At 38.2% G+C, this 16,436-nt stretch overlaps 1 protein-coding gene across 1 annotated transcript in view; it reads left to right on the top strand.

The window, feature by feature from the left end:
- Nucleotides 1-16,436, top strand: part of LOC139142854 (uncharacterized) — a 35,242-nt gene that overhangs the window by 14,382 nt on the left and 4,424 nt on the right. Inside the window, exons 8-9 of the mRNA XM_070713024.1 lie at nucleotides 12-617; nucleotides 1,371-1,511. Of these exons, the coding sequence (XP_070569125.1) occupies nucleotides 12-617; nucleotides 1,371-1,511 (747 nt within the window). The remainder of the gene's footprint in view (nucleotides 1-11; nucleotides 618-1,370; nucleotides 1,512-16,436) is intronic.

Genomic DNA, 16,436 nt, shown 5'->3' with positions numbered 1-16,436 from the left:
CTTCATTTCAGAATTGGATGAACAACTTTTCCTACATGGAAAGCCCATTCTACCTATCACAGCAGCAGATGAAACTCTGAGTTTGCAAGCTAGAAGTTTGCTCCCATTTCAGATCAGCCAAGAATGCCTCAAAGATTCTGTCATCAGATACTTGGCAATAGAAAAGTCTAAAATTCAGTCTTTACATAGTCAGCTTAGCATTAAAGAGTCTGAATTCCTTGCAGCTAAGGAAAGTTTGGAAAATCAGTTAGATGAAGCACTCAAGGAGAAGTCTAAATTTAAGACAGCTAAGGAAATTTTGGAAAATCAGTTAGATGAAACCCTTCAAGAAAAGTCACAATTAGAAAAGCGGTTTAAAGAACAGAGTGAGAAGGATAACAAAGTTATCATAACACAGCATACTGATTATCTCATTCTGAAAGATAGATTGGAAAAATTAGAGCCTAATATCACAGATCTTCAATCTAAACTTGAACAAAAGGATAAATTTATAAGTGAGCTAATGACAAAATTAACAAAATTATCTGATGCTCAATCTAATGTTGCACTGCAGAAAATAATTACAGAAACTGTAGAACTTGGAGAAGAATTCATCACTGGTGAGGCACAATGGGAAGGTGGGTTACTTTATTAAACATCACATATGCCTCAATTGATGGAATTAAATATGGAAACATGGAATCATGGAACAAAAAACCAAAAGGGAATTTATTTGCAATACAGTCAAGGGCTGCTACTCTTGCCTATATGGGTGATTTCCTTCAGTATAAGCAATGTTTGACTGAGACTGAGAGTTTGTGTTACAAACCTCTAGATTTATGATGATCATAGACTTTTATAGTACACCGTCCATTTTGTTATTAGTTTATTATTACCATAAATGAGTTTGTTGCTATTTTTGTGAATGAGGAAATTCAGTTTTAATACATGGGACCAACACTTAGTGTTCAACAATTATGGCATATGACCATGTAAACTTTGTGGAGATTGGAGTGCAATGTGAGAATATGTATGTAGTTGATGTCCAAATTTTCTTCAAAATAATACATATTTTCAGGACACTTACTGCTGTACATTTACTGTGATTTATTTGCACAATCTCTGTTCACATGGATATGATTGCGGCAAATTTTAAGCTATGGTTTGATTCAAAAAAGTTTTTGATTTTACAAAAATATAAAGATCATAATCTTTACTTGATCTAAGAGGTTCAAAATGAGCCAAGTCACAAACAGTAGACCAGAAAAGTTTTGTAAAAATTTCAAAGCCTCCAAACATCTGTCCTATACAAGTGCATTCTACTGTAATTGGCCACTAGGATGCATTTTTTACAGATTTGTGACTGCTAGTGTGTTCAAATGTCTTTTTAGGTGAAACTGTCTCAGACACATTGGGAAAGGAAGAAACACCAGAGACACAAAAGACAGCAACTGAAACATCCATACAAGATCATGAAACAACAACACTTGAAGAACAGGGAGCTGCCTCTACAGAGACAAAGAAAGTGGAAGGTAACGTTCAATGCTAAATTAATTATCAAATGTCTTTCAAGCAGGGATAAGAGTTTATAATTGCCAGGTTCAATTTGTCAAAGGTAACATGCCGTTTTCATGACAATACACTCCAAAGTATGTACCAACTGGACATAACATTTCATTAATCTGTTCAAAGCAATCAGGTCTTTTGGTTGGTGTTTACAAATTGTCACAGTCTGTAAACCTTCATGAATTCTTTTTGGCTCAAAGACTTCTAGAATCCATTGTGGTTGTAGGGGAGCTGGGAGCCTGAGGTTCATAGTTGGTATTTCACTCTTAATGTGTGTATTCCTTGTATGGAAATGCCTTGGAGTTATGCTTCTTGCTTGCCAGAGCAATGATTTCCGCTCCGCTGACCTGCGCAAAAATCTCTTGACGGGTAGCGCTGAGCTGTTGCCGTAAAGAGGCGCGTGGTTTACGACGATGTGGAGTCAATGCTTCATGACAAGGCTGATAGCCTCTAATACAGTAAAATCATTAATTTTCACAGGGATGTAATTTCACTTTTTTGATGTTTGAGATGTTTCACTAGAATTTAAGTTCACTGTTTTGCCAATAAAACAAAAGATTCTGTTATTTAACATTTTCACTGGGATTAATTTAGCAGATTTTATGTTTCAGCAAAAATAGTGAAATTAAATCCCAGTGAATAATTAATGCTTTTACAGTATTTGATCTAAATTTATCATCAAAACTTGTAACAAATTGACAGAACAAGTCTTACAGTACTAAACCCAACATGGTCTGAACATGCAATACAATACATGCTATTGTACAGTAGGTAAATTTCGCTGTCATGGGACAGCTTTCTTCACAGTTTTAGAGGTTGTCGATTATAAAAGCTGATGTAATGGAAATGTGATTCCTTACTTTTGGTGTCAATCCCCCATCCCCCTCAAACGGAACTCCTAAATATGAAAATGGTTTCAAGAAAACTTTGTTCCTCATCATGTAGAATACCGTACTATACATAGTTTACAATATAATAGTATCTTCAATGTTCATAGCAAGTAACCCAAGTTTTGTCAACTTTGATCAAGTCTATCCATATCCCTGATTAGGAAAGTTTATTAAATATGCAAATTGGTAGTTGGCTGATCTCAAAATGCTAAATATCTTCCATGTACATAACAAGTTTCATCAACTTTGGTCAAGTGACTCTCAATATATCCCTAATTATGAAAGTTCACCAAATATGCAAATTGGTCTTTAACTTTCATGTTACCCTTTTTAATATCTTTCATGGCTGATAAATCCTAGTGTGATCAACATTTGTAGCTAATCACATTAAAGTTGGTGCAGCCATTGTCAATGTATATTTCATTTTTCTAAAATCATTAATTTTGCAAATAAACGTAAAAGATGTAAGTATTAGACACTCACCAAAAACTAATCAGTTCTTGCCAGTCCCAAACAGAACATTATGTACCAGATTTCATTCCAATCCTGTCAGCCATTCTTGAGATATCACAATCACGATGTGCCCCATTCACCCATAATCTCATGTCAGTTAGTGAAGCTGTAATTTTCTTTGTGTCAGTCCAATACGACTACATGGAAAATATGAAACATGTTTCAATAAATGTGGTGTAACATATTAATCCAAAAGTCATGCTAGGATTATTTTCAGACAAGTATTTTTGGTGCAGCTGAGAATAAAGGTGCATCAAGGTATTTTATCAAGGTATCATTTTTCTGGTCAAACAGCTCATTCAATAACAATAAATGTCCATAGATGTCCTAGCTGTAAGAGGAATCTCCTGGGTAGCAATGTGGATAGTTGATTGATGATGTACTGTACCCTTTCGTTGGTGAAAAATTCATTTGTCAAAAATAAAGATGATGAAACAATGAAGTATAAAAGGGCATGATGACAACTGTAGTCTTACTTAAAAGTAAAAGTGAGAGAAAAAAATTTGGTAAACTTCTTCAAGAGAGTACATTGTACAGCTTCTCCCCACAGCAATCACATCTTACAATACAGCAGCTCATAAAAATATCATTCTGCAGCTTTCTGAGAACAGTGAGCTCATGACAGTTATATGGTAAAGTTAGAATTCAAAAAAAACTTTGGTCAGCTTCTTCAAGAGGGCATTATGTATGGCTTCTCCCTGCAGCAAGCATATCTTACAATACAGACAGAGCTAGAACTACCAAGTCTGGTATTATCCAATCTTACTGTTGACCTTATTGTAATGTTCAAAACCATAATCCATAACATTTGCATTGATTCATTTCATTTCAATGTCATTCATCTTGATGGATGTGTCAATTTGACACATCTCATTTATTTTTGCATGAGAAAAAATTATTAGCTTAAAATATGCACAATTTTTGTTGTCTTAAAGTTTACTACATTGTGTAGAGTAAGCATTACTTTTAGTGGCGCGCATAACCAAAATTTTCATAACAATTATGCATTTTGTGATAAAAGCATGAAATTTGGTATGAATGTAGACTATCATAATATAAATCAATTTGTATACCGAGCCACCACAAGTTGAGCCTCGTTCTGGTGTGGCGGCCATTTTTAAATATGGCGACCATCAGTCACTGTAAAATCCCATAGTTGCTGCTCTACGGATAATTCTGTGGGGAATAGTGGACGTATTTCCATCATAAATGCCCATTAAGATTACTATTTGCATATTTTTATAAGCATAGAGCCTAGTTCTGGTGTGGCGGCCTTTTGAAACATAGCAATCTTCAATTACTGTAAAATTCCATAGGTGCTGTTCTACGGATAATTCTGTGGTGAATAGAGGACGTATTGTCGTAAAAAATGCATATTAAGATTACTATTTGCATTGTTTATTGTGTGATTATTTCACTTTCTATGAAAAACAAATTCTCTTAATAAAATTATAGACAATATGGCTACCACAAGGCCAAAGTGGAAGATTCAAAATTGCCAAATTTAATGTTTTTTTACGATGAGCAGCTGTTAGCTGTCCTGTGTAAGTAGACTATCAGAAGGTACCGTTCAGAGTTTTTTATTTTATTTTTATAATCTTTGATGCACATGTTTCAACCATTTCTTAGGGTTGTAGCTGGTATGTGTGCATCACACGTACGGCACACTCACCCAGATTTTGCAAATTATTGGCCTGGATCGGCCCACGGCGTGGTGGGGGAGGTAACACAATGAAGAGTTTCAGTGTAACAACAGCGTGTCCCATGTTCTGCCAATGGATGGGCGTTCTTGAGTAGAAACGTTGAATATGTGCAATATTTTGACATTCTAATTATCGTTTCTAAACTTTGTAATTAGCCATTGACGAGTTTTGCATGGCGTTCTTGCTTATAAGGCCTAACATGGAAAATTGTGCAGGGAATTTAACCCTATCTTTCAATCTTGTTCATCTACATTCATACCTAGGTCCACATACAAAAAACATAATAATATTTACTGTATAACATTTTTTTAAGTTTGAACGCTAAAAGCAATAACATTTTTGAAGAAAATCTCTTATATGTCCCCATAATTGTTAAAGATTTATCATGTCTACAATTAGTGGCGCCATTTAGAATTTGACCACGTGGAGAACACGATCATATTTTATATATTTTTGGCTATATATATATATATTATGTTTTATACATTGCTTTTCATAATTCATTTAATATACTGATCTTGTGTAATTTGATATAATTTCATGATTTACAAATTAGTTCAAGAGTTATTTCAACGTCACGTCAATAGTCTATTGCACGAATATAGATTCATGCCCATCATGACAGCCGTGTGCCCACACAGAACTTGACGGGGTGGAAACCGTCGATCTGGCCTGAAACGACGTTCTGCACCCCGTCTATTAGTTATACATAGTTTACCTTTCTACTTTAATGGAAGGTACGCTTGGCACCTTTTGGTCATCTGCGCAAACGAACGGCTGTTCCAATTATACGGTTTCCACCCGACTAGAATTTATCAACAGCGCCATTGTAGTATGTAAAAAAATGTGAAAGAGGCTCCCCACCTTACTTTCCAAAATGTGGAATTTATGTAGAGTTTGTCCTTGATTCGTTTGGATATGTGTTCCTACATTCTTATCCAATTTTTTGTGTTAATAAAATGTTTGTTTCGCTTCGGATATATGCAGGGAAGTTTGGATTAGTGTGTACAGTAATGTTTTGTTTGTGTGCAGAAAGATTATGGCGAGCCGCAGCTGGACCTATGGTGTTTCAAAGTTGGTTGAGTGGCCCTTTGATGCTTGCGTTTCGAAACCCATGTGGTTTCTCATCAGTTGTAGTGTAGACTCTTTTCTTAGTTTGCTATTTGTTTTGTGTCGTCACTCAGTCTACATAGTTGTGTATAAAACTGAGTGTTGCGTAATTGCCTTTCGCATTTGCGTACGTAATCTTTTGTGTTGACAATGACGATGCCCCGACCCTTGTCTGGGTTTATGGTATATGTCTATTGCTTGCAAGCTTGTTTATCGCGATTCATGGGTACGCGATATGTTTTGTTTCCTTGTTTGAAAGGATATCTCTAGAAGTGCAAGTTAAGTTGAAGTAGCTTCCAGATAACCTTCAAGATTTGTGTTCTTTGTGTTCGGGGAGTCTAGTTTGATTTGTCTTTGAATGGTGTTGTTGCGATTGTTTGTGTCTCATGATGTAGCGTAGTCTCATTTTACAGCTATATTTGCTGAAATCCTGAAGTAGTTTTATTATGTTTGGTTTTGTTGGTGTCGAAATGAATTTTAGGCCTTTGCCTACTGCTATTATTTCGGTGTTTGTTAGTTTGAGCAATGATAGGTTCTTGATGAATTTCATGTTGTTTGTAGCTGAGACTTTGTTACTGGCAAAAGGAAGTTTAACACTTCACAAGTACAAGGGCCATACAAAATTATTGGAAGAGCCCTTTAGACCAACCAGGTACAAGTTTCCCGAAAAGTGCCAAGTACATCGGACTAACCAAATATTTGAGGAAAAACATTGGGAACAATAAAACTAGTCCATGGGCCATAATCCCAAACTGGTCAATTTTTGTGTGGGCGCGCACAGTTACGAAAATAATCGCAATCATACCAATCAATAATCCAATGACAGTAGGTCGGAATTCGAGTGTAGTGATACATAGCGGCCGCCGCGTAGTATGCATAGAATAATGGGAAGTTTGGCAAAGGAATGGCCGTTATACGCACCCCTCGCCGAGTTCGGAGGCCGATTTCCCTCACAATAAGCCTCAATTATTTACTAAACCAGCATCGATGGCCTCCAATACATCTTAGAATTCATACCTACTAGCCTTTTTGCGTCAAAAACGACCTTTTGTCCGTTTTTGGGTGCGATTTCCGACGGGAACCCGTGTTTTTGGCGTGAACGTACACTTTCGTTCTACAGCTGTGGGCGGGGTCAGACCAGCCGCGCTGTGATTGGCTAATTTTTTTCCGATCGACCCCATGATGACCTCTCTTGTTTTGATCGCTCACGGCCCGGTGGTTTCAATCGGGTTCGAACTCACAACGTATGGTATCTTGTCACCTAGCGGAGACATTAAAATTAGGCTATAGAAAGGGATTGCTGATAGGCATATTCGAGAAGACTGTTACACCTTTACTCAAAAGCTACAACCACTGCGGGGCGAAACTATGCCCGAGTGTTTCATATTCTGCGAAGCATATTTTTACCTCAGAGCACTTTTTGGCCGGTTGCTAGTGACGACAGCGAACACATTGTATCAATTTATTTTCGATAGAATATCGATCGAAATCTGCTGGCGTTTCGGCTCATGTGTTCAGGTCACGTCATGAATATGTCCACAATAACCCGTATATATTGACTTACATACCATAGTACCAACGTACCGTTGGTTTCTTGAACTGAAAATGAATCGTCGACACTCTTTACAGTTTTTGTGATGTGTTTATGTTTCAGCACATTTTGGCGCACGTTGGCCAAGTTTTGCGCCATTTTTGGCTGGGAAGGTCATGCGAGTGAGCAACACAACATTGTATCAATTTCCAATAAAACAATATCGATCGATAACGTTCACCGCTCGATTACAGTGGACACTTTGCACCCGTTCGCCTCCGTTCTGTGTTATTTTTTCAAATTTACTGGAATTTTCATCGTTGATATTCGCCCAAATTTGGTCTATATTACAACAAAATGACAGATATTTGGGCTGTACAACTTATGAGACGCATACTGGTTAAAATGCGTCAATTTAAGACCCTTGTTCTGCATATGTACACGCCGTAAGATCGCCAAATTATGGACGGCAACAGTCCGTATATTTCAGTGATCGGAATAAAAAAATGCAAATAAAACATTTTCGTGAAGAAATTCATCATTATTCATTCAATTTCATCATTATTCGTTCAAAATTGAGGAATTTGCACCGGCGAGAAGTGTGCAGTCTGTTCGGTGTATTATACGTCATTGTTTTCTATGGGAAATCAAGCCTATTTGCCGCGTTGTAAAATGAAAAATATATCTGAAAAAAAAACCTAAAAAACATTGATCTAACTTTTTAATTTCTTAAAGTGTTTGAGATAACACAGCTGATGAAACTATCGTTTTATTTTTTTGAGTTTCCCTCTTATTTTTATGAAATGACAAGTTAACGATCGTTTGGCTGTTGACTGTGTTTTTCACCTATTTGTGCATATGAATAATTATCAGATGCCAAAATGTCATAATTGAAAGGTCAACATATAAGGAAATTGAATCTGCAACTCTTTCATCAATATTAAACTGTGCAGGGAGAAAATTTGGCGAAATTTTAAACATAGAGTTGAAGGCGGATTTGACTCTCTGTGATGTGCCCGTTATGATGTGTGGCGAAGACACTGAATCATGTACGGTGCTCACTACGAATGTACTGTGATTATGGCTCTGTCGATCGAGTGCCGAGACGTGAAGGTACATTACACCAACTGTTTTTTACTTGAGACTTCCAACTGTGTGGTTTAGTTGCCGCTCATCTGTGTTGATGTATCAACTTCGTTCGGTGTCTCTCGGCTGTCTGTTTTGTACAAGCATTCTAGTGAGTCTGCAGTGTTTTGTTGGTGTTTTTTTTCTACACAGGATGTGTGTGTTTCGCAGTGGGACAAGCGTTGTGACAGGGAGGACGGCGCGCTTGGAATTAAAATCCTGAAATCGGCTCTATATACAAGACAGTGAAACAAAAATTACACATTACTATACATTAAACGCAAACCACCAATATATGGACGATGTGTACGTGTGGAATTGCTTTCCCTTTACTATATTTATACAGGGTCATAGCACTATCGATTCACCATGGTCTCGCCATTTATTCCAAACAAAATAACTACAATGATCCTGTTATTCACCATATCGTAATATAAAACAACTTTGGTAGAGCAGATGTGAAGTAGCCTTCATTTCCTATATGAGTTCGAACCCGATTGAAACCACCGGGCCGGTACTTACCGACAGGGCGAGTCTCAAAACCCGGACCGAGACGAGTCGAGACGAGACCAAAAGACCTCCTATCTTACTGATAGAAAAGTTATGTTTTTTGCACATAGGCAGCATCTGTATCAATGCCACGGGGAAAAAAGGACGTTGTTCCACTTCTGTCTTAGTTAGTTAAAGAAGTGATATCCCACTCCTACCATCGACTTATGCTTGTTCATTTTCGTACACATTGTAGTCAGTGGTTAGGGACCGTTCAGTTTTTACGGCCGGGGGGGGCGGCAAAATCTTGTCGCCGGTGTTCAAAAAAATGATGACCCCCCCTGCATTTTTCGCGAAAAAATGATGACCCCCCCTTTGTCAGACGAAAAAATTTGATGACCCCCCCCCCCCCCCCACTGAAAAATAACCAAAACCCATATGTCAAATTTACCCGCACGGTTTGGATTTGAACTCCGGTACGCGGCGCACTTTATTCGTGTAGCAGAGATGCCAGTGTACAAACTTCTCAGCCACATCCATGCAAACGTCTGTTAATTAGGACGACTGTAAGGCAATTTTTAACTTCATTTCCATAGACAACTTATGTCCATGGACATTGTATAAAGTAAACTTTATTGGAGTGGTTCGCCAAAGGCAGCCCTCCGGCTAAGAGGGTCATGGGCCATTACGTAAAGTCAACTTTATTCTAGTGGGCAACCAAAGGTGGCCCACTGGTAAAAAGAGGGTCGATCATGGCCATTGCATGAAGTAAACTTTACTGAAACAGGGCCGCTGAAGGCGTCCGGCCGTTAAGATGGTCATGGGGTATTACAATAAAGTCAATTTATTGTAGTGGGCTGCCGCAGGCGGCCCGCCGGTAAAGAGGGTCGATCATGGCCATTGCATGAAGTAAACCTAATTGGAGTGGGCCGCCAAAGGCGTCTGCCCGCTAAGAGGGTCATGGGTAATACATAAAGTATATTTATTGTATTGGGCCGCCGAAGGCGGCCCGCCGGTAAAGAGGGTCAATCATGGCCATGGCATAAAGTGGACTTTATTGTAGGTATTATGTTTTTGAAAATGTGGTGACCCCCCTTTCCTACCAGTGAAAAAGTGATGACCCCCCCTTCTTGGATTCCAAAATTATGATGACCCCCCCTGGATTTTGCCGCCCCCCCCGGCCGTAAAAACTGAACGGTCCCTTACATAGCTCTCCGAATCTGAATCTTAATCTGAGGCTGCCTCAGATTCCACGCACATAACATACATGTACTATAGTATCGGCAGTGTTTGAAACTCATGCAAAATCGCTACTGGCCAAGCGGGCCAGTAACTTATAAAATTCACTGGCCCGAAAGGAAATCAACTGGTCCTGGGCATAATACGGAATTTTTACTTGAAGGGAAATACAGGGGCCCTGCTGTAGGTGGCTCAATATTCAAATACCTGTACATCTTTCTCGCTACTGATATTCACCCGCGAGGCGAGGTTCATCAAAACATGATCAAAACAATGCTGCCATTTTGACTAAACGAAATCTCGAACCTACCCCAACGTGACCCCAACGCGTAACAAATGGAAGATGTTGAGTAGCGCCATCAATCTCGCAGTCGCGAGAAATGCGTAGCTGTAAAGGCTTTCGCTAAGTATAATTTCACCGTTCGATCTTTTGAGATTTTACCTGCCAATTTTTTCCTAAATTTTGCGGTTTGATTACTTGAGAATTTAACAGAAGAGGGTAAGAGTATTAAAAATTGCTGACCCCTTCTTTATTTAGAGCAGGACACTCGGGTCTGCTTCTTTCACAACTTACTGGCCCGGCATGAAAACAGCTGGTCTGGGGCTAGCGGGTCAGCGTGAATTTCGAACGCTGAGTATCGGTAATGTAGAAAAATGGTGCATAGCCACTGTAAAATTAAACATATGAGCTCTCAGTTTACTTTCCTATAATGTGTTTATAAATGGTAAATCTAATTTCTAAAAAAATGATTACTTAAATCTCCTGTATGTATGTTTCTAATACAAGGTTACCTATTTTGAATTCACAGTAGATATCATAGTAGAATCTGAATCTGGCGCTTATCGCTTAGGCCAAAATGCCGACGTCGCATCGCAGTTTGGATGTTTCGAGCTCGCCTTGAACTCAAGTTGAAAAAACCTCAACTAATCTTTTTTCAGTTGTTCCAATCGTTGATTGTGCTATCTCTTGCTTTGTGCATCGATCTTTGACACTCTCAAGAAACTGCAAGCTTTCTGTAGTGTTGTATATATATGATGTATTTACAACGCCTGGCCTGAGGGGTCATTTTGGTCTCGTCTCGACTCGTCTCGGTCCGGGTTTTGAGACTCGCCTGGTACTTATGCCTCAAACGAGTGATCAAAACAAGAGAGGTCATCATGGGGTTGATCGGAAAAAAATTAGCCAATCACAGCGCGGCTGGTCTGACCCCGCCCACAGCTGTAGAATGAAAGTGTATGTTCACGCCAAAAACACGGGTTCCCGTCGGAAATCACACCCAAAAACGGACAAAAGGTCGTTTTTGACGCAAAGAGGCTAGTAGGTATGAATTCTGAGATGTATTGGAGGCCATCGATGCTGATTTAGTAATAATTGAGGCTTATTGTGAGGGAAATCGGCCTCCGAACTCGGCGAGGGGTGCATACTACGCGGCGGCCGCTATGTATCACTACACTCGTAACTGTATGGGCGCGGGGCTGGAATGATCATATTTTGAACATCGTGTATTCTTGTCCTAATCTTGATAGTACACAAATTTGTTATTCAAATGCAAAAAAACATGGTACCATAGTTATTAAATTGTATTACTCAATTTCTTTCGTTTTAACAAACATGAAAGATAGGGAAAGCAAATCTCAAACACAATCCTGCACTGACTTTTTTCAGTGATGTCCTACTTGGCACTCCCCGGACCTGTGCTTGCTTTTGCATGGCTAGTCAACCGGCGAATATTTTATTCCTTTCCATGGTGTTTACATAGGCTGAGACAACAAGTTAAACGACAATCCTAGGCAATTGCCAATCATATTTTGGTTATCCACTTGACACGTACACCCAAGACCTAAGGAAGGTAGTGTTTGGTGGCCAATTATCTGATCAAATGTGATGTATTCCTTCTTATGCAAATAGGGACACTCTAGTCAAGATTGAAACATAAACCTCAGAGATTTGACTCAGCAGAAGACTACGACGAAGAATGGTTTGACAAGAGTCTCAAAATCATGATTTTACAATACCCTTCAAAACATGACTGTAACAGTAACTGCATTCTAATATGTTTCCTGTTAAAAGTCTATTTCATATTTATGACACGTCCCGGTATAGTAAATAAAAGAGATTTCATACAAGGCAGTGCATATTATTATATGTCTAGGTAAAAGGGTTGTAGAATTTGAGATAAGCAGTAACATTGATTTTCAATAAAGTTCGGAGTATGGGGTAAGTTTCGGTCATATTTTATGAAAACAGTGGAAGATATTGCATATTACAATTTGTCATCTGAAAGAAGAATAAATTACTTTCCAATGTTACCCCATAAACAATGTTATGTTAAAATATAAGCTAAGCAGATGACTTGCAAGGAGACACGCTTAACAAAAAAAGATGGGATTCGCAATACTTTGACTTTAACTACCCTTTAAACATGACCGTAACAGCCATTGCATCTCAATAGTTTTATTGTTAAAAGTCTATTTCATATTTGGACATGTTCCTGTAGCAAATAAAACATATTTCATGCAAAGTCGTGCCCTTTGTAATATGTCTAGGTACAAATTGGTAGAATTTGAGATAAGCAGTGATAGTAATTTGCAATGTAAAGATTGGGGTATGGGGTAAGTTTTGGACATATTTTATAAAGACTGTGGGAGATATTGCATATTAGAATATGTCATCTAAAGAAGAATACAATTACTTTCCAATGTTATCCTATAACCCATGTTATGTTAAAAATTGAGCTCAGCAGATGACCTACAAGAAGACAGGTTTAACGAAAATGCATTAGAGTTGGCAATACTATGATTTTGTGGTACTCTTAAAAATATGACCGGTAGAGCTATAACATGCCAATCTTTTTTTATCTGTTAAAAGTCTATTTCACATGATAAACATGTCCCTGTAGCAAATAAAACAGATATCATACAAAGCATTGCCTTTTTGTATTATGCCAAGGTAAAACATTGGTATAATTTGACATTAGCTATAATTTGGATGGCAAACTTTGGGGTATCGGGTAAGTTTTGGTTCTATTTCATAAAAAAATCTATGGAACATATTGCCTATTACATATGTCATTTTAAAGAAGAATAAATTTCCATTCTAATGTTACCAAACAAGTCAGGTTATGTTAAACAAGTCATCGTTGATGACACAGTCCCCACTTGTTAATGGGTACTTTGATTACAGGTCCTCAGAGAGGATAGAGGCCTCTTCATTAGGTCTGTGATAAAAATACTTTTGAATAAATTTGCTTGATACATGTCTGAGCTGTAGTTCAGGACATGAAAGAATCGTAATAAAATGGCCACATGGCGGCCTTATTGGATCCTATCACAGAACAAATCTATGTGCATATGTATGACAGACATCCAGCTCTATGGGTTTGCTCAGAATTAGATCTATGCATAATTAATGAGGTACAGTATGAAGCATCATAAGGTCTCCCATCATACCATATATGAAGGGTGTACCACTTGTGGTTACTGAGTTATGGACAAATATGTATATTTGAGGTCAAAGGTCATCGAGGTCATGTGACATTTTGTCACAATAATTTTATTGCTAAGTTATCCCTATATACAAAAAATCAGACCTCTAGCTCTATTGACTTGCTCAAAATTAGATATGCACATAACTAATGAGGTACAATATGTGGCGTCATAAGGTGTCCCATCATACCATATATGAAGGGTGTAGCACTTGTGGTTACTGAGTTATGGACAAATATGTATATTTGAGGTCAAAGGTCACCGAGGTCACATAACATTTTGTCAAAAAAATTGTATTGCTAAGTTATCCCTATATACCAAAAATCAGACCTCTAGCTCTATTGGCTCGCTCAAAATTAGATATGTGCATAATTGATGAGGTACAATATGTGGCGTCATAAGCTGTCCCATCATACCATATATGAAGGGTGTAGCACTTGTGGTTACTGAGTTCTGGACAAATATGTATATTTGAGGTCAAAGGTCACCAAGGTCACATGACATTTTGTCAAAAAAATTGTAGTGCTAAGTTATCCCTATATACCAAAAATCAGACCTCTAGCTCTATTGGCTCGCTCAAAATTAGATATGCACATATTAATGATGTACAATATGTGGCATCATAAAGTGTCCCATCATACCATACATGAAGGGTGTAGCACTTGTGGTTACTGAGTTCTGGACAAATATGTATATTTGAGGTCAAAGGTCACCGAGGTCACGTGACATTTTGTCAAAAAAAATTTTATTGCTAAGTTATCCCTATATACCAAAAATCAGACCTCTAGCTCTATTGGCTTGCTCAAAATTAGATATGCACATAATTAATGAGGTACAATATGTGGCATCATAAGCTGTGCCATCATACCATATATGAAGGGTGTACCACTTGTGGTTCCTGAGTTATGGACAAATATGTATATTTGAGGTCAAAGGTCACCGAGGTCACGTGACATTTTGTCAAAATATCTGAGATATCTGCGTGAAAGGATGGACTCACGGATGGACTCATGGACGGACATGACCCAATCTATTAGCCCCCTGGACTTCATCCATGGGACTGAAAACTGTGTCACTGCATCCTTTTTGCAATATGAATACGATGAGAAACTAAATTTTTATTTTTCTCGGCCTTATACATCGAGTCTATGGACTGCCTTATACATGGGAGTCTATGGACTGCCTTATACATGGGAGTCTATGGACTGCCTTATACATGGGAGTCTATGGACTGCCTTATACATGGAGTCTATGGACTGCCTTATACATGGGAGTCTATGGACACTGCCTTATACATGGGAGTCTATGGACACTGCCTTATACATGGGAGTCTATGGAGGTGAAAACTAAAAAGTCCTCTAACACGGCCAAATTTGATCGCATTGTGAAACAAATCGACGTGCATCTGTATGGGGTAGGGTACTATCCTTGTGCAAAGTTTGAAAGAAATTGACTGGGGCATCTCTGAGATATCTGCGTGAACGGACGGACGCACGGACGCACACACGCACGCACGCACGCACGGACGCACGCATGGACATGACCAAACCTATAAGTCCCCCCGGACGGTGTCCGTGGGGACTAAAAAGCTTAGCAGATGACTTACAAGTACCAGTACTACAAGACAAATGCACGTGGCTATGCGCAAAATAGTGATTTTGCGGTACTTTTCAAACACAACCATAACAGTTATTACATCCCTTTATTTTTTTTGTTAAAATTTTATTTCCTATTCTAGGGATCCCGAGGCTTCTATGAATACAGGTTTGTTATCCAAGAGGTGCATGTAGACCCCTCTAGCCCACGGCCTTATATTTCTTGACTGCTGACATTGTGTCATCCTTTGATAGGATCTAATACCGTGCATTTCATGCATAAGAATTGTGTTTTTGTCTATATTTACCCGTTTAACAAGTCAGGCAATGAAGAAAATGTGAAAAAAAATGCAAATTACTCTTCCCATAGTTTTTAATTGAAAATATGCAACAAAAAATTACTCAACGCATTGTCCAGTTGACATTTACTAGGTGAAAAAATACCTTGTCTGGCAGCCATTTTGAAAAATTGCTGCCATGGCAACACTTCAGTAGATTTTCAGTGGCTCGGTATCTGAATTTGTTCAACACATATTAAGACACATCTGAGCCAAATTTGGTGCTTTTATCAAAAAATGCACAATGGATTTGCCATGCCGCACAACTATTTGCCGATGGCAATTTCCTTAGATGTTTGCTGAAACAATAACACCATAGAAATTTTCACCTTTGTTTGAACACTTGAATATTACAGTTTTGTCAATTGAATGTTTTCTTTATGTGGAGCTAGTAAGACAGCCAATAAAGTAATAGAATCATTGAAGAATGAAAGGTATATGTTTGAGGAATGAGCGATATAAAGGCCAGATGCAATAATTAACACAGATTTACTAGCAATACTTGCATCAGACACAAGGATGATGCTGTGGTATCACTTTATGTCTTGCCTTTTTCAACATTCTGAAACAATTTGAATGTGTGACCATGGATTTTCATAAAGTAGATTAACAGCAGCAATTACTGCTGCTTGCTATTTAGATGCATGAAACATTTTACAGTTTTGAGATTTTGCTTGAAATTGCCACTATTACTAGTGACGTCAAGCTGAGATAGAGCAGACAGCCTGCTACACACAAAAAATCTCTTTTACAGCAGGTCTAAAATTTATTGTAAACTCTCATGGTACATTTTTGTACCTGATCCATCCCTTCAATCTGACATGTACCATGAGAAACTAAAGTGAATGAAGGTGACCTCATTCATGCAGTGA

This window comes from Ptychodera flava, chromosome 10 (assembly GCF_041260155.1).
Source record: "Ptychodera flava strain L36383 chromosome 10, AS_Pfla_20210202, whole genome shotgun sequence".
In the NCBI taxonomy this organism is placed as follows: Eukaryota; Metazoa; Hemichordata; class Enteropneusta; family Ptychoderidae; genus Ptychodera; species Ptychodera flava.
The sequence above is the reverse complement of the archived record's forward strand: the minus strand, read 5'-3'. Positions and strand labels throughout refer to the sequence as shown.